The sequence below is a fragment of the Rutidosis leptorrhynchoides genome, chromosome 2 (genome assembly GCF_046630445.1).
Source record: "Rutidosis leptorrhynchoides isolate AG116_Rl617_1_P2 chromosome 2, CSIRO_AGI_Rlap_v1, whole genome shotgun sequence".
Taxonomy (NCBI): domain Eukaryota; kingdom Viridiplantae; phylum Streptophyta; class Magnoliopsida; order Asterales; family Asteraceae; genus Rutidosis; species Rutidosis leptorrhynchoides.
Genome location: NC_092334.1, coordinates 356,849,496 through 356,869,033, shown reverse-complemented (window position 1 = coordinate 356,869,033; position 19,538 = coordinate 356,849,496). Strand labels below are relative to the sequence as shown.

General features: G+C 31.2%; 1 protein-coding gene across 1 annotated transcript; it reads right to left on the bottom strand.

Moving 5' to 3' along the window:
• Positions 1-10,960: 10,960 nt before the first annotated feature.
• Positions 10,961-11,461, bottom strand: LOC139888935 (uncharacterized). The gene has a single exon (XM_071871917.1). It carries the CDS (start codon positions 11,459-11,461, stop codon positions 10,961-10,963), a length of 501 nt encoding a protein of 166 aa, XP_071728018.1.
• Between the last annotated feature and the right edge of the window lie 8,077 nt (positions 11,462-19,538).

The following is a 19,538-nucleotide window of genomic DNA, read 5'->3' as shown; positions in this document are numbered from 1 at the left end:
TTTTAATGTTCATCACTAGCCCAAACCCTAACCCTTAAACAATTTAAACTAAGGAAATCAAGTTTAGGACTTACCACCACAATCAAAACGTAGCTAGTGAGGAGTTGAACAACTTTAATGCTCGAGCTCTAACCCGAAACAAGCTTCTTCCTCTTCTATTTGAGCTTTCTCACACTTGAATCACACTCTCTCTCTAGAATTGAAGTGGATGAGGTTTGTTGGTTGTAAAAGGAGTAAATGAAGCTCCAAAAACTGATCTAGGTCTTTAAATTCGGCCCCCAAGTGAAATTACCAAAATACCCACTTTAAATATCTAAAAACAAGGCAGCTGGCTTGCCAGCTAATCTGGACGGCGTCCAGATTTCTGGACGGCGTCCAGATTTCGGGACGGTGTCCAGCCCTTTACAACGGGACGGCGTCCCACCATTTTGGACGGCGTCCAAAGCATCTGAGAAAACAGGATCTTACAGTTTAGGGTCCATAAATTCTTAAGAATAATAACGTGAATATTTGTTTGGGCAAATGGCTCGAAAAGGTAACCTAAGTTACCCAATTTGCACAAGTCCGAAAAGGATTGCAATTTAATTTTTGCTCGCAAAAAGGATTGCGTGTTAAAATTTTTTAAAATTGAAGTAATCTTCGTCAAATTCACTAATGATCGTTAGTTAAAAATACAAAATTGGTCCCTCAAATTTGCTAAAATATTGCATCATAGGTCCTCTTCATCATCTTCATCCCAATCTTTATCTCCACCACCACCACCACTAATCTCCACCACCACCGTCGCCTGAGTCCACCACCAACACCACTAATCTCCACCACCATCGTCGCCTGAGTCCAACACCAACACCTCGATAGAGTTCACCACCACCGTCGCTAATCTCCACCATCGTCAAAATAGCTTAAAACTTACAATTAATGCACCAAATTGTGCAGAACTCTCCATTGGATCAATACTAACATTTCTCCATTCTCATTTTTGCCTAAAACATCACCAATATTGCACAGGAGATTGATTTTTGCTTCAAAATTTTTGAATAAAAAAATTGCTCAAAACCACATCAAACAATCAAATTAATTCATGAAATTTTGCACGTAGCATCACTAAATTATGAGGAATATTTATGTGTTTTTAGATTTCTGTAACTCTGTTTTCAATTTTCCAATCACCAAAAAGTCAATAAAAGTTAAACCTTAATAATATAATTTGTTTCAGATCTGTATCTTGAGAAAAAGTAAAAATTAGAAGTGTTCATAATCTCATCGTGAAACTCTCTGCGAAATCTCGGATCTTAACTCTCAATATCAAGTTCGATTTTCGGAGTCAAAGGTTTGTGATAAAAAGTCAACTGAATTTTCATTGTTCAAATTCGAATTCGGTTTGATGTTTCTGGTTAAGATGAAGATTGATGAATGTTATGACGATGATTTGAAGCACCTTTCATGAAGAAATCGTTAGCTAACAAGCTCTAAATCACAAAGTCAATGTTTCAAGTTCATCTTCATCTTCGTGATTTGTATCCCCACTGTTTGGGTGTTGGGTCTCTTTTGCTTCTAGTATCCTGTTAGAGTCGAAAGTCAGGGATCATGTTCTTAGAAAAAGATTGGGCATTAGATAAACAATCAATCATTGTCTTTTGCACTGTAGAATCCATGTGTTCTTCATAAATCCATCCATCTTACAAATTAATAAATAAATTTTATTCATAAGTCCCTATACATGTTGTTTTGGTCATTTGATCTTCATAAATGCTATATAAATTTAATAAGGACTAATGGTGCAATCTTTTAAGACATTTCAGGGACTAATCGTGTATTTCTAACTAACGACCGTTAATAAGTTTGACGAAGATTACCTCAATTTTAAAATTTTTGAACACGTAATTCTAAAATTGGAATCCTTTTCGGGCTTATGCAATTTAGGGGTTACCTTGATTATCAAATTGGGTAATTTTAGTTAACTTTTTGGGCCATTTGCCCTATTTGTTTCTCCATTACACTTGGCAATTTTAAACTACTGGTTCATCATTTATCTTGTGTAAACCATATACTATCAATAAGGTGTTTGATTTTCAGAAAACAAATAAGCTTATGTATGTCTTGTGAACATATACTAAAAGTTATTTTTAAAAAGTCAATAAGCTTCATTTTCCCTATCTTATAAACATATCACTACAACTTATTTTTGAAATGTTAATAAGCTTCATTTTCCTGACTTACAATCGTATCACTACAAATATTAAACAAAAAAAATCTTAAGTTGACAAATGCATAACCCGGGTAATCAGTGTTGTAAAAAACCCGATTACTCGCGGATTAATCTCCGATTAATCATTTTTATAAGCAATCTGTTTCGGTTTTCAAAAATCCGTTTAATTAAACTGTTAACGTCAATTGATGGATCAAAATCGAATTTGGTAATCAAAGTCAGTCAAAGTAAAAAATGGTTAACATTTTAACATGAATTTAAACTACAATTTTATAGTTTTGAAGCAAAATGAACAATTTTAGACAATTATGTTAAAAATTATATTTATAATTATGGTTTTTTTTCTATAGTTACACATATAATTTTTAAAATTTAATATTTTAATGTATACAGTACAATCCGGTTAATCTCCGATTAATCCCCGAATTGCCGATTAATCCTTTCAAAGTCCCGCCCGATTAATCCCCGAATAGCGAATTTTGCAACCTTGCGGGTAATGGAGCTTATAAGCGTTTCTTTCAATCTAAAATAATAAATAATTGTACTATAAAACCTAGTATATAAACTATTGTTTTGGGTTAAAACTAGGGGTGTACGTTTGGTCGGTTTATGGTTTATTTGAATTAATAGGTTTGGATAAGTCGGTTTTTAAAAATATATTTGAGAACCAATAACCAATAACCAAACCGAATATGTTAAAACCAAATCAATCCAACCAAAAATGAAACGGTTTATTGAATCGGTTCACCATTTAACCAAATTAAAAACTCAAGAATCAACGATTGATAAAACAAAATCGTCTTGAAATAATACTAATTATCATTATCAAATAGAAATTAAAACCAACATTTACTACTTATCAACATTTTTCATATCTTTTAAATCTACTGGTATATTGAATTAAATATCAATGTACATATTACAATCTCATGAACAATTTACAATAGTCATGAATGAGACAATATAGTATGCATAGTTACAATCTAACTGGATGAATATTACAACTATAAAGGAAAAAAAAAAAAAAAAAAAAAAGAATAACAACGTATGCTTCTATTGAATTCTAAACATTGAACACATAACATATTAAGTAAATTAGTTATGTTATAAAATATCTAGATTGTGTTATAAAATATCTAGATTGAATGTTAATTTTATTATTATTATATTTCTTGCATAGTAATATTTTATACTATAAATAGACATGTATGGTAACCATTTAAGGTGCACCATTTCTCTTGAAATATCAATATCAATATTTCTTCTCTCCTTCTTCTCTCTTTTTCTCTCTTTGTTCTTATAACCATTAAAGGTAGTTATAAGCCTACTGAATTATAACACGTTATCAGCACGAAAAGCTTAGTGTAATTAAAAGATATCTCAAACGATCACGAATCACTAATCAAGGTATGAAATTATTAATAATTTTCAGACTCGAATATATCAAATTTTGGACTACTAACATTTATATTTACGTTATTTAAGTTATATATGGTCGGTTATACCACCTGAATTATATTTCTGTAATCTAACTTTTACTAACTTCACTAACATTTATATTTATGTTATTTAAGTTATATATGGTCGGTTATACCACCTGAATTATATTTTCTGTAATCTAACTCTTATTAACTTCACTAACATTTATATTTATGTTAATAAGACCTCATGATTGTACGCAACACGTCATTTGACAACACGGTACTATGGGTCGAGATTAATTCCGATCAATACGAATACGACGGGGTCTTTATATGTTATCTAACATTTATGATTACTTATGCAATTAATCATTATTTATTTCATGCATACTAATGTTTATTCTTAAATTTATAATTTTAAAAGTTAAAATAAAAAAATAGTTTGTATTTTTATTAAAAGTAAATCTTAAAAGTTAAAATACAAAAAGTAGTTTGTATTTTTATTAAAAGTAAATTTTAAAAGTTAAAATAAGAAAAAGTAGTTTGTATTTTTATTAAAAGTATATCTTAAAAGTTAAAGTAAGAAGAAAAAAAAGGGATGGTAAAATGGAATAGTTTTTTGTCAAAAATGAAGTATTGAAAATAAAGTGGTCTCCTTCTATAACTAAAAAAAAAATATATACTTTTATCAAATGAATTTTTTTGTGGCCGACAATTTCAAACACGAGTCCGTGTTTAGTTTATCAAGAATATCTCTTGCTTTGGTGAAAGGTCACGATCACGATATCAGGTGTTGTGAAAGAATTAAAAAATTGGTCAAGTGGCCTTTTAAAAACTAGAAAAAAAATTTAAACAAAACGTTTTTTTTATATATTTATAATTTACGGGTAACGTAAAAAAAAAGGAAGTTTTTTTAAAAAAAAAAAAAACAAAGAAAGTGTTTAAATGAGTTTTACAGAAAGGGGGAAAGTAAAGTAAAAAAAAAACTTTTTTCCAAACAAAGGTAAATGAAAGTAGGACTTAATACAAGAAAAAAGTAAACATCTCCTAGACGTGATAAAATCTATCAATGATAAGTATTAGACTTGATGAGCTAAATGTGACAAAAATGTTTCAACATGTCTTATGTTAATTTTCTAAAATAAGTTATTATTATTCCGAGTTTAACACATATACATATGTTAATTAAAAACAACCTTTTTGTTCTTATGTAGTGTTGGGTTGCAATTTTGGTTGTATGCCATAATTCCATCCAGTAGAGTGACAATAGAAAACTTTTGATGATAATCAATAAAAAACTTTTTTCCAAACTTGTCAAATGTTTTGTTAAAAACGTGACCGTTGAAAAAAGGAGGTTGAATAATAAAACTTAAAAAACAAATTATTTTTTTAAGAGTGTGCATCAAAATGGCCCGTTTAATAATGGGGAGTAAAAATATAGTCAAATTGTTTCAACGAACAAGGGTTCAATTGGATGTCTCTTAAAAAAAATCCGCGGGTACGGGTGATGGATCCAATGGATCCGCATCCACGACCCGCGGGTGCTATCCCTAATTGTGACAAGTACAAATCAACTAAAATTCTAAAAAATAAATGCTCTTATAGGGACCAAATGTTCACAATAATTGCCTAAGCTAGATATGAAACAAATAGTTCATAAAAAAAAAAAAAAAAGTCGTTGTGCGTTTTCGGGATGATAGCCGAAATACACTTACAAAAGTAGGTCAGCCGTCAATTCTTTATGGCCATATCAACGTAGATCAATAAAATCATTTATGGTTTTGATAAAAGATTAATTAAAAATTAATTATTTTTTGGTCTTGGATTCTCGATAACAAAAGCAAAGGTTGTTTTTGGTTGCCACAACAAACAAGACAGAGGTTGTTGACTTTTGTTGTTAAACATGGCACAAGTGAACAATAACAATAGATTATTGTTTTTGAAAAGAATAATGATGCGTTAATTTTATTGTATAAAATAAAATTAAAGAAAATGGTTTTCATTGATGACTATGAACAAACGCAAACAAAGTGTTTGTGGTATTTGGTGATTAAAAAAAAGTGCATCTAAAGCTTCTACTGAAAATAATATGCATCTAAAGCTTCTACTGAAAATTAATGTGCAAGGTATAACGTATAACTATATGGTCAAATTCATTTGAGCCTTCGGAGTCACAAGTATATGATGTATATATATATTACTCAATTAACAAAATAGTAAATCTAAATTAATTCATATGAATAGTAAAACGAAATTAATTAATTTACTATTCACATAAAAAAGCGCATATGATAAAAAGCGCATCGCATATGATAAGCGCATATGATAAAAAGCGAATATGATGAAAAGCACAACGCATATGATGAAAATCGCATATGATTAAAAGCGCATATGGTGAAAAACACAGCGCATATGATTAAAAGCGTATATGGTGAAAAGGATATATGATAAAAAAAAAACACATATGGTGATTTATAAAAAAAAAAAAAAAAAAACACATATGGTGATTAATGGAAAGCACATATGGTGATTAATGAAAAGTATATTGTGAAAAAGAATCACAAATGTTTCTTGAAAGAATTCAAGGTAAGATATATGAACCAATTCATCCATCATGTGAACCATTTTGATATTTCATGGTTCTAATAGACGCATCTAGCGGATGGTCTCATATTTGTATGTTATCAAGCTGTAATATGGCATTTGCAAAGTTTCTTTCACAAATTATTAAATTGAGAACACATTATTCTGATTACACCATTAAAAGGATGAGACTTGATAATGCTGGTGAGTTAACATCTCAAGCATTTAATGATCATTATATATCTACAGGGATTGTTGTTGAACATCCAGTTGCTCATGTGCATACACAAAATTGGTTTAGCTGAATCAATAGATAAACGCTTACAGCTAATAACTAGACAATTGATAATGAGTACAAATCTCTCAATATTTATATGTGGACATGTAAATTTACATGCTGCGACATTAATTCGCATTATACCATGTGGAAGTCGTAAATATTTTCACTTAATACTTGATTTTGGCCAAGAGCCAAATATTTTCTACCTTAAAACATTGGTTGTGCAGTGTATGTTCCAATTGTATCACCACAACACAATAAAATGGTTCTTCAAAGAAAGATGATAATATATTTTGGATATAAAACATCTTCAATCATAAGATATATTGAACCCATGATGGGTGATGTTTTTACAGCACGTTTTGCTGATTGTCATTTTAATAAAACATTGTTCCCTAGATTAGGGGGAGAAATAAAAATAAAAAATAAAATGATGCTTCATGATGTGAACATCAATTAAGGTATATTGAACTCGCACAAAAAAATGTGAAACGAAAGTTCAAAAATAATGCATATGCAAGAACTTGCAAATTAATTACTTTATGCATTTACAGATATAAAAAAGTGACTAAATCATATATACCAGCGATAAATGCTCCAGCTCGAACTGAAATTCCAAAAGCTGGCAATAATGTCACTGTTGAGTCTTTGCCACGCATCAAACGTGGAAGATCAATTGGTTCCGAAGATAAAAATCCTCGAAAAAGAAAATCAGCTGATAATGAGGTAAGAGAAAGTGTTCAAGAAGAACCACAAATCAATATTCCTTCTGCAGAGGATATTGATAAATGTAAATACTAAAATTGCGATAAATTATGCAATATTATGGAACCGAAATGAAACTAAAATCTCTATGAGATATTTTCATATAATGTTACAATGACATCATGAATAAAGATGATGATCTGGAACTAAAATCTGTCATTGAATATACAAAATGGACATGATTGAGCTCAATGGAAAGGAGCAATAAGAGCTGAATTAGAATCGCTCGATAAAAGAAAAGTTTTCGGATCAATCGTTATCACTTTTAAAGATGTGAAACGTATGGGATACAAATGAATTTTTATCCGAAAAGAAATGTGCAAATGAAGTTACAAGGCAAAACTAGACTTGTAACTCAATATTTCCCACAAAGACCAGAAATGAATTAGGAGGAAAAATTATCCTCCTGTAATGGATACAATTACTTATTAGATACTTAATCAACCTGGTAGTTATTTAAATGCATCTCATGAATGTTGTTACTACTTATCTGTATGGATCACTTAATAGTGATATATATGAATATACCTAAAGGGTTAAGGTATCATAAGCATCTAATGTAAAACCCAAGGGAATATATTCCATTAAATCACAAAGATTTCTAAGTGGGTTTATACAAACGGGACGTATGTGGTATAACCGATTAAATGACTACTTGATAAAAAAAAAGGTATAAATATAAACTTATTTTGCACGTATGTTTTATAAAAACAATGTTCGGATATGAGATCGTAGTTGTTTATGTCAATGTTCTTAACATCATATGAACAAATAAAGAGATCTATGAAATCATTCAACTTCTAAAGAATTATTTTGAAATGAAAGATCTTGAAAAAATCAAGTATTACCTTGGATTGCAAATTGAGCATATGTCTAATGGTTTACTTGTACATCAAACAACTTATACCGAAAAGATTTTAAAACATTTTTTTTAAGACAAACTCATTGTTGTTAGATCACTCAATATTGACACTGATCTATTTCATCCCTGCGAAGATCATGAAAATTTTAACAGATCGGAAGTTCTATATTTTAGTGCAATTGAGGTTCTTATGTATCTTATAGATTATACAAGATCTGACATTTCTTTTGCAGTTAATTTGTTGACAAGGTTCAGCTCAGCCCCTACCAAAAGACATTGGAATGGGATCAAACAAATAGTTTGATACCTTCGGGGAACTACTGATTTATAATTATTTTATTCTAACAACTCGAAACAAGATTTGTTTGGTTATACAGATGCAGATTATTTATCCGATCTACATAAAGCTAAATCTCAAACTGGATATGTATTCCTAAATGGAGGCACCGCAATATCATGACGTTCTCAAAACAAACACTTGTTGCAACATCATCAAATCATGCCGAAGTGATTGCATTACATGAAGCTACTCGGGAATGATTTTAGTTAAGATCAATGATACAAATCATTATTGATTCTTGTGGACTAGAACGCTATAAAAGCGTAACAACTATCTATGAAGATAATACAACTTACATAATACAAATGAAAGAAGAGTATCAAAAATGACAGAACAAAACATAAATGCTGACGAGGCGCTAAAGCTATAAACGGTCTTAACGGTCATAAGTTTGATGGAAAAGAATGGTATATTGGTAAGGCTCAGAAAAAGACTGAAAGGGAATAGGAACTGAAACAACGGTTTGAACAAACCATGAAGGAGACTGTAGACAAATCACGAGGGCCAAACTTGTACATAAAAGATTTAGATGATACAGTTTCAGATGAAAACCTCAGATTTTTCTCATATACTCAAGATATCGTAAAAGACAACCAGATTAAAATGAGATACGTTCAATCAACAACTCTGCTGATCTTTATACCAAAGCACTGCTAACTGCTATTTTCAGAACACACGTTCATAATATTGGCATGAGGCATGTTCAGAAGATGTAACAACTCAGGCGTTACCTACTTGAGGGGGAGTCAACTTTATGCTGCACTCTTTTTCCCTTAGCTAAAGTTTTATCCCAATGAGTTTTCTTTAGCAAGGTTTTTAACGAGGCAGTACTAGTTATTCTCTAATAAAATTGTCATCCAAGTGGGAGTGTTATAAAATATCTAGATTGTGTTATAAAATATCTAGATTGGATGTTAATTTTATTATTATTATATTTCTTGCATAGTAATATTTTATACTATAAATAGACATGTATGGTAACCATTTAAGGTGCACCATTTCTCTTGAAATATCAATATCAATATTTCTTCTCTCCTTCTTCTCTCTTTTTCTCTCTTTGTTCTTATAACCATTAAAGGTAGTTATAAGCCTACTGAATTATAACAAGTTAGTATTTTTTACAAAAGGAAAAGGGTTTATTAGTAGTATTAGTATAAAAACATAATAGCAACATGTTTTCTATATAAACATTGAACACACACTATATTACTTTAAGTAAACTACTTAGTATTTTTTACAAATGGAAGAGCATACATTATTAGTATAAATATATTGGCTACGTAACATATAATAATTCAGTTTTTTCGGGTTAAATCCGTACTTGTAATTTTAAATCCATAACCGATCCGAAAACCACTCTAAAATTCGGTTGCAACCAAAAATCCGAACCAAATCCAATTTAACCAAACCCGTTTCACCCTAAATCATTTAGATTGGACGATTTTTCGAGTTGAACCATTTAGTGAACACCCCTAGTTAAAACTCCAACGGGTACCTTAATTGTCGGGGGTTTAAAAATCTTTATATGAGACTCAAGTTCAATCCAAGTTATAACTTTGAAGCATTGCCATTCATAAAATATTTTAATGCGTATAATGGTTGTATGCTTTTTTTTTTTTTTTTTTTTTTTTTTTTTTTTTTTTACTTAAACACTCAATTTTTTCATAGAAATTTTCATATAAATGAATGAATCAATGGTATAAAAAAGAGAGAATAAAAAAATAGAGTTTATAAATTGAAAAATAAGCTCCAACTACCAGCTTTATAAATGAACTCAAACTCCAACTTTAACTCCTAAGCTCTAGCTAGTTTTATCAAAACACACCCTAATTTAACCAATCACCTCATTGTGTGAATATATCCTTTACACTCGAGCAATCCTCTTATATTTTCTTTTAGTTCTGAAAAAAAAAATGTCACATTTAAAAATAATCAACTTTACTTATACTGACATTTTTTTACAATAGTTTATGTCAAAACTAAAAAGTAAAAGTGACATTTGACCTTAAAAAATTAAACTTTGTACTTAACTATGTGTATTACCATCTATTAATTAGATATTTATTTTGAGAAGAATGAAGTATATTTTTTTCTTATGTATGATTGAGGTAGCTGAATAATGAAATAAAAGTTACCCCAAAACAAATAGTACAGGTAAATTGTAAGGGTAGAAAAGAAAAGACATAATGACATAGGGTGGGAATTGTACAATTTAATGAAAGCATTGTGTGGGACAGTGAAACATTCTTCCTTTCATATCATTTCTCTATCTTTACCAAATTCATCTTTCACCATCTTCATCACTCAAATAGCTAACAAACAACACTTTTCTCTAATGTCAATTCCTACCAAAAAAAATGACAATATACAATTCTCAATGCATAATGTACAACTTATTGTAACATAATGCATCCCAATACCCATTATCTAAAAATTTGCATTGTACCACTTGTAATGTACAAGTTAATAATGCATTGTTTTTTAGTTACTACTACTACTACTACTCAAGTGACTGAATCCCTGTGAAAGAAACTCTGCCAAAACCAAATTGATCAACTTTATACAATTCTAACCAAACTTTCTCTGCTTCTAACCTTGCACTGTACTCACCTATTTCTTCTTGCTCTTCTAGTTCCAAACCTTTTAAAGTTTCTGATATTTTCGTTTCTAGTCCTTCATCTTTTCTCAATGTTCCATTGTGGTCCTCATCTTTTAACCTTTGTTTCTTTTTATTTCCTAACCCCAAACACTTTCTTCCTATCATCCATGGAAGTTTGAGGAAAGTGAGGGTGAATATGTTGACGACGGCACATGGGCAGCAACATACGGCGACACAGTCGGCGATTACTCCAGCAGTGCATGACCGGCAACACTTGCCGGAACATCCAACTTCCGGTTCCCCTGCTCCGGTGGGTTCTTCCAATGGGTACCGCTTGTTTCTTTTGGTGATTGTGCTACGTCGTTTTGGTTCACATGGGCAGTTATTTTCTTCCCTGCCCATCAGAATGGTGACACGGGCAGCTATTAATTTTGATTTAATTAATCAAACCTAAAAAGAAAATGCAACTCACATTGTTAGTTTCTCTATTGTGTGCAATCTGTATGTATATACACACTACAAGTAATCAACTATTTTTTTAATTTTTTAGAGAGAGAGAGTGGGAGAGTTTGATGAAGCAATGAGTAGAAACAAATGGGGTTGTGCAGTGAAAGAAGGTTTGTGTTGGGTTTTATTTGATCTTTTTTATGTACAATTAAAAAAGTTATGTTATAATTCAGTAGGCTTATAACTACCTTTAGTGGTTTGATTCTTGATGTTATAATTCAGTAGGCTTATAACTACCTTTAGTGGTTTGATTCTTGATGTTATAATTCAGTAGGCTTATAACTACCTTTAGTGATTTGATTCTTGATTTAGAATACTAATAATGAAGTGTAAGAACAAAGATGATAATGGAGAGAAAGAAAGAAACACTTTGTAAGTGTGAGAAATGGTGCAAGTTTAATGCTTGCATTCATGAGTATTTATAGCTTAAAATCTCAATATAAAAATACATACTTTGTGTACCAAAATTGACTATATGTATACACCAAAATTGACTATCCATATCTATATTATTATTATTATTATAACACTCCCCCTTGGATAGCAATTTTATTTTGTTGAAGATCAACTATAAATTACTGCCTCGTTAAAAACCTTGCTAAAGAAAACCCAGTGGGAAAAAACTTTAGCTAAGGGAAAAAGAGTGCAGCATGGAGTTGACTCCCCCTCAAGTAGACATCGCTTCAGCTGTTACATCTTTTGAACATGTCTCATGCCAATGTTATGAACGTGTGTTCTGAAAATAGCAGTTGGAAGTGCTTTCGTGAAAAGATCAGCAGAGTTTTTGCTAGATTGCACATATCTCATTTCAATCTGGTTGTCCTTAATGAGATTTTGAGTGTATGAGAAGAATCTAGGTGGTATGTGTTTTGTTCGGTCACTTTTGATATACCCTTCTTTCATCTGTGCTATGCAAGCTGCATTATCTTCATAGATAGTTGTTGGACTTTTATCGCGTTCTAGTCCACAAGAATCAGTAATGAGTTGTGTCATTGATCTCAACCAAAAACATTCTCGAGTAGCTTCATGTAATGCAATCACTTCGGCATGATTTGACGATGTAGCAACAAGTGTTTGTTTTTGAGAACGCCATGATATTGCAGTACCTCCATTTAGGAATACATATCCAGTTTGAGATTTAGCTTTATGTGGATCAGATAAATAACCTGCATCTGCATAACCAACCAAATCTTGTTTTGATTCGTTAGAATAAAATAATCCTAAATCAGTAGTTCCTCGAAGGTATCGAAATATGTGTTTGATCCCATTCCAGTGTCTTTTGGTAGGAGCAGAGCTGAACCTTGCCAACAAATTAACTGCAAAAGAAATGTCAGGTCTTGTACAATTTGTAAGATACATAAGAGCTCCAATTGCACTAAGATATGGTACTTCTGGTCCAAGAATGTCTTCTTGATCTTCACATGGACGAAATGGATCAGCTTCAACATTGAGTGATCTAACAACCATAGGAGTACTTAATGGTTTTGCCTTGTCCATATTGAAACGTTTCAAAATCTTTTCAGTATATGTTGTTTGATGTACAAGTAAACCATTAGGCATATGCTCAATTTGTAAACCAAGGCAATACTTGGTTTTTCCGAGATCTTTCATTTCAAATTCTTTCTTTAGAAGTTGAATGGCTTCATGGATCTCTTTATTTGTACCTATGATGTTAAGATCATCAACATAAACAGCTATGATCACATATCCGGATGTTGTTTTCTTAATGAAAACACAAGGGCAAGTAAGATTATTTGTATACCCTTTGCTTATCAAGTAATCACTTAATCGGTTATACCACATACGTCCCGATTGTTTTAACCCATATAAAGATCTTTGTAATTTAATCGAATACATTTCTTTGGGTTTTGCATTTGATGCTTCTGGTACCTTAAATCCTTCAGGTAACTTCATATATATATCACTATCAAGTGATCCATATAGATAAGCAGTCACAACATCCATGAGATGCATTTCTAAATTTTTAGAAACTGCCAGACTGATTAAGTACCTAAAAGTAATTGCATCCATAACAGGAGAATAAGTTTCTTCATAATCAATTCCCGGTCTTTGAGAAAAACCTTGAGCTACAAGTCTAGCTTTATACCTTGTAACTTCATTTTTCTCATTTCTTTTTCGGACAAAAATCCATCTGTATCCTACAGGTTTCACATCTTTAGGAGTGAGAATGATGGATCCGAAAACTTTTCTTTTATTGAGTGATTCTAATTCAGCTCGTATTGCTTCTTTCCATTGAGCCCAATCATGTCTATTTTGACATTCAACCATAGATGTTGGTTCTGGATCATCATCATTATTCATGATGTCATATGCAACATTAAATGAAAATTTCTCATCAAGATTTTTCATTTCATTTCGGTTCCATAATATTTTTGAATATGCATAATTGATTGCAATTTCTGTATTGACATCATCAATCTCCTCTGCAGTAGGAGTACTGATTTGTGGTTCTTCTTGAACACTTTCTTTTACTTCATTATCAGCTGATTTTCTTTTTCGAGGATTTTTATCCTTTGAACCGATTGGTCTTCCACGTTTCTGACGTGGCAAAGATTCATGAGTGACGTTATTGCCAGCTTTTGGAATTTCAATTCGAGCTGGAGTATTTACTGCTGGTATATATGATTTTGTCACTGTTTTTGTATCTGTAAATGCATCAGGCAATTGATTTGCAAGTTCTTGTATATGCATTATCTTTTGAACTTCTGTCTCGCATTCTTTTGTGCGAGGATCAAGATACTTTAATTGAGGTTCACACCATGAAACATCATTTTCTTTATTTTTCATTTCTCCCCCTAATCTAGGGAACAATGTTTCATTAAAATGACAATCAGCAAAACGTGCTGTAAAAACGTCACCTGTCATAGGTTCAATATACCTTAATATTGAAGATGTTTCATATCCAACATATATTCCCAACCTCCTTTGAGGACCCATTTTTGTACGTTGTGGTGTCGCAATTGGAACATACACTGCACAACCAAATGTTCTAAGATGGGAAATATTTGGCTCTTGACCAAAAGCAAGTTGTAGGGGGGAATATTTATGACTTGCACTTGGTCTGATGCGAATCAATGCAGCAGCATGTAAAATTGCATGACCCCATATAGATACAGGGAGTTTTGTTCTCATTATCAATGGTCTAGCGATTAACTGTAAACGTTTAATCAATGACTCGGCTAAACCATTTTGTGTATGCACATGAGCAACAGAATGTTCAACAACAATTCCTATAGACATGCAATAGTCATTAAATGCTTGAGATGTAAATTCACCAGCATTATCAAGTCTCACCCTTTTAATGGTGTAATCAGGAAAATGAGCTCTCAATTTAATAATTTGGGCAAGAAATTTTGCAAATGCCACATTACGGCTTGATAACAGACAAACATGAGACCATCTGCTAGATGCGTCTATTAGAACCATGAAATATCTAAATGGTCCACATGGTGGATGAATTGGTCCACATATATCACCTTGAATTCTTTCAAGAAACATTGGTGATTCTTTCTCAACCTTAAGTGGTGAGGGTCTAGTTATCAATTTTCCAAGAGAGCAAGATGTACATGGAACCATTGTATCATGATGGATTTTTCTATCCTTTAGTGGATGTCCATGAGTACATTCAATAATCCTTTTCATCATTGTTGATCCTGGATGGCCTAATCTGTTATGCCATAAACTGAATACACCAGGATCAATATATTTTTCGTTAACTACCATATGTATTTCTGGTACATTTATATGTGTATAATGTAATCCAGAACTAAGTCTTGGCAGTTTTTCAACCACATGACTCTTGTCAGTGATACTTAAATATTTCTCATTTTCTGTTGTCACTGACTGATAATCATACCCGTTAAGGTATATGTCGGAGAAACTCAATAAATTTCTGCTTGACTTGGGAGAAAATAAGGCATCATTTATTAAAAATTTTGTACCATTTGGTAGTATGAAATTTGCCTTTCCTATCCATTTTATCAAGTTAGCAGGTCCTGATATTGTATGTATAGTTCCTTCCGTTGGTTTTAGATCAATAAAATATTTCTCGGATTTAAGTATAGTGTGTGTAGTTCCACTGTCTGCTATACAGAGATCTCCACCACTTGATTGATGTTGTATTCCAGCAAAATTCATATTGAACTTCATATATAAGAAATAAATAGTGAGTACATTAATATTACACAATATTTTAAACGCAAATAGATAGTACTGAAACATTTAGCAAACATAATGACAAAGACAGACGATATTAAATCGTTTATTTTTCAAAAGACACACAACTTAAACATTCAAGAAATCTTCATATAAATCAGATGGTTTCTCAGTGACTGTTGGATCAATATTATCCACAAAATTTACTTCCTTTTCTTTACCTTTCAGCGAATCCTGATACATCTTAACAAAATGTTTAGATGTTCGGCAAGTATTAGTCCAGTGGCCCATTCTACCACATCTGTAGCAAGATTCTTCAGAATTTTTAGAAGAATTTTCTTCAACATCTTGTTTAATGGGCTTGTTTTGTGGTTGATATTTATATTTTCGTGGATTACTATTTCTTTGACCACCACGGCCACGACCACGACCACGTCCACGCCCATTACCATTACCATAAGGATGGTTTCTACCATAGTTATGGCTTTTGGCATGATGATGGTGATGGTTATTATAACCACGACCTTGCCCGCGTCCTTGTCCCTGTTTATAATTATTTGCAGTATTTGCTTCAGGGATTGTAAGTGTACCAGTAGGACGGGATTGCTGATTTTTCATTAATAGCTCATCATTTTGCTCTGCAACTAAGAGATATGAATTAAGTTCAGGATATGTTTTGAACTTTAGCATTCTCAAATTTCTTTGCACTGTGATGTTTGCAGCATTCATTGTGGAGAAAGTTTTCTCCATCATGTCTGCATCACTAATTTCATGTCCACAGAATTTAAGTTGTGAACATGTATTATACAGAGCTGAGCTGTATTCATTTACTTTCTTAAAGTCTTGGAACCTTAATGTTCTCCATTGTTCCATTGCAGCTGGAAGTAAAATTTCTCTTTGATTATTGAATCTGCTTTTGAGACCTTCCCATAAAACATGGGGATCTTCTACAGTCACATAATTATTTTGTAAGCATTCATCAATATGTTGATGAATAAAGCAACATGCCGTAGCTTGTTCTTTTTCAGAACAAGTGATGTTTTCATTTATGGTTTCAAGAATGCCCATTGATTTAAGATGCATTTTTACTTTTATAACCCATGGCATGTAGTTGTTTCCAGTTGATTCTAAAGGAGTAAATTTAAGCTTTTCCAGATTCGACATTTTCTATTATCAAAAATTAAAACAAACATCATGATAAATTAGAGTCAATTTATATTCATAAGTATATAAACATTAAACATAAATTTAATATAACATAAATGATAAGTAGGTGACAGTGTCGACCATGTGTAAGCAATCATAAATAAATGTTATATAACAAAAATATAAATATTAGTAAACATAAATGAAAATTTGGCGACAGTGTCGACCATATATTTTTCAGGTGGTATAACCGACCTATATCATTCTGGTGGTATAACCGACCATATATCATTTTGGTGGTATAACCGACCATATATCATTTTGGTGGTATAACCGACCATATATCATTTTGGTGGCAGAGCCAACCATATTTAGTATTAAGATTATCGTGCTGATAACGTGTTATAATTCAGTAGGCTTATAACTACCTTTAGTGGTTTGATTCTTGATGTTATAATTCAGTAGGCTTATAACTACCTTTAGTGGTTTGATTCTTGATGTTATAATTCAGTAGGCTTATAACTACCTTTAGTGATTTGATTCTTGATTTAGAATACTAATAATGAAGTGTAAGAACAAAGATGATAATGGAGAGAAAGAAAGAAACACTTTGTAAGTGTGAGAAATGGTGCAAGTTTAATGCTTGCATTCATGAGTATTTATAGCTTAAAATCTCAATATAAAAATACATACTTTGTGTACCAAAATTGACTATATGTATACACCAAAATTGACTATCCATATCTATATTATTATTATTATTATAACAAGTTATGATTTTGAAGCATTTTCACCATGCAATTTTGATTTTTGTATTTCCAAAGGCTTCGTGAAGCCCATGAAATTAAATAATCTGGGTTCATGTTATATACCAGATGAATACTCATGACCACGCGCCATGTACTTTACGAGGCTATCACGCGCATATGTGTCACTTTCTGAATATTCTGAAAATAAACATGATACTCGGTAGTAATATACTTGCTCCTTTCTAAACGTATGATTTAATTTTATTTTATCAACTTTAACTTTAAATATTATGTTATATATTACAGTTAATAAATAAAAGTTATATATTATGTAAGATAATTTTTCTTCTTTAAAATTAATATTAAAAAATAAAGTTAAAAAAGAACTATTAATTTGAAACGTAAAGAGTATTATTAATGCCAATATATGATGTTTTATTGTTTTATGACTATCTATGTGGGGTACTAATTAATCTTTTAATCTTATACTCCATTAAATATTAAATGTATTCGAGAAAAATATTCTCTATAGTTGGCTTGTATGCAAAAATATGAAAATGAGGGCAATTTTATACTCCGTCCTTTATGAATTAAATTATGTAATGTTGTTTAAATTTTGAAAGGGTTCATAAATAATATTTACAAATTCATCTACTTTTAACTACATCTAGTAAATGATACTTGTATCAAGTACATTGCATAAGATGGTCAACTTAACAAAGTACTTCAGAAACGATAAAGAGCTTAATTACTCTTATAACACCATTCCTATCGTCATTGCATACGAATTACGTGAGCCATATTGTTCACAAATTTATTTACCTTAATCAACATTAAAGGACTAACTTAACTACTCGGTCTGTCTCATCTTGATAGATCCGTATTATCTTTTTAGATTATCTTAAATTAATAGTTCACTTTTATAAATAGATAAGAATAATAAAGTAGATTTTCTTTATCTCTTAATTTTCACATAAGACAAAAAGATAAGTAAAACAAAAGGGGTAAAACTGTAAAGTAAAAAAAAGTACATGTTATATTTACTTTTTCTTAAACTGTATGTTTTTTTTTATCTGTATACTATTAATATGAGACGGAGCGAGTATTTAAATATTAAACTATATACTCCCTAAGATTATAAATGATACAAATACATAGACCCACAAACACACACACATACACGTAAATTGAGGATCTTAACAAGAATGGAAGGCTAGAATACAAAATGCAAGACTGGAACTACAAGACTAAAAACACGACACACAAACACACGTACACATACGCGATAACTGAGAAAAATAACGGAAGCCTCAAATACGAAATGTATGACGGGACAGTACTCATGGCATGGATGGTTTATATGCACACATGTAATAAAGTAAAAAAATTTAGTAAGTATTTTACCTTTACGTTTTTTCTATGACATAGAAATAGACGTACGTTTACTGTTTCATATTATATATTGTGGACAAGTGAGTATATATTTATATATTTATAAAGAATAATAAGGCACAAAATTTCATGGACAATTCACAAGTTGTTTAATGTTAGGCAAATTTTTTAATATTTATTTTCATGGCACAAATTTGCACGCACCGAGAATCAATCTTAGGAAAAATCGACTTTTTTACTTTTCAACTTATATTAAAAGACAAAAAAAAAAAGTTGAGCTTACTTTTTACACATGATAGAATCAAAAAGTACTTGTAAACGTTAGTCATCCGGACTCATATTTTTGAAAATTTTAAGGCACCTATATATTCTATTGATGAGGATCAAAGGATCCGTTGGAAGACAAACGCTCTTCGCAACTAATAATTAAAATCACACACGTGATTTGTTGGACAATTACTCGCGCACGAGTTTACGTAGAATCAAACGAAACGATTTTATTAATTAAA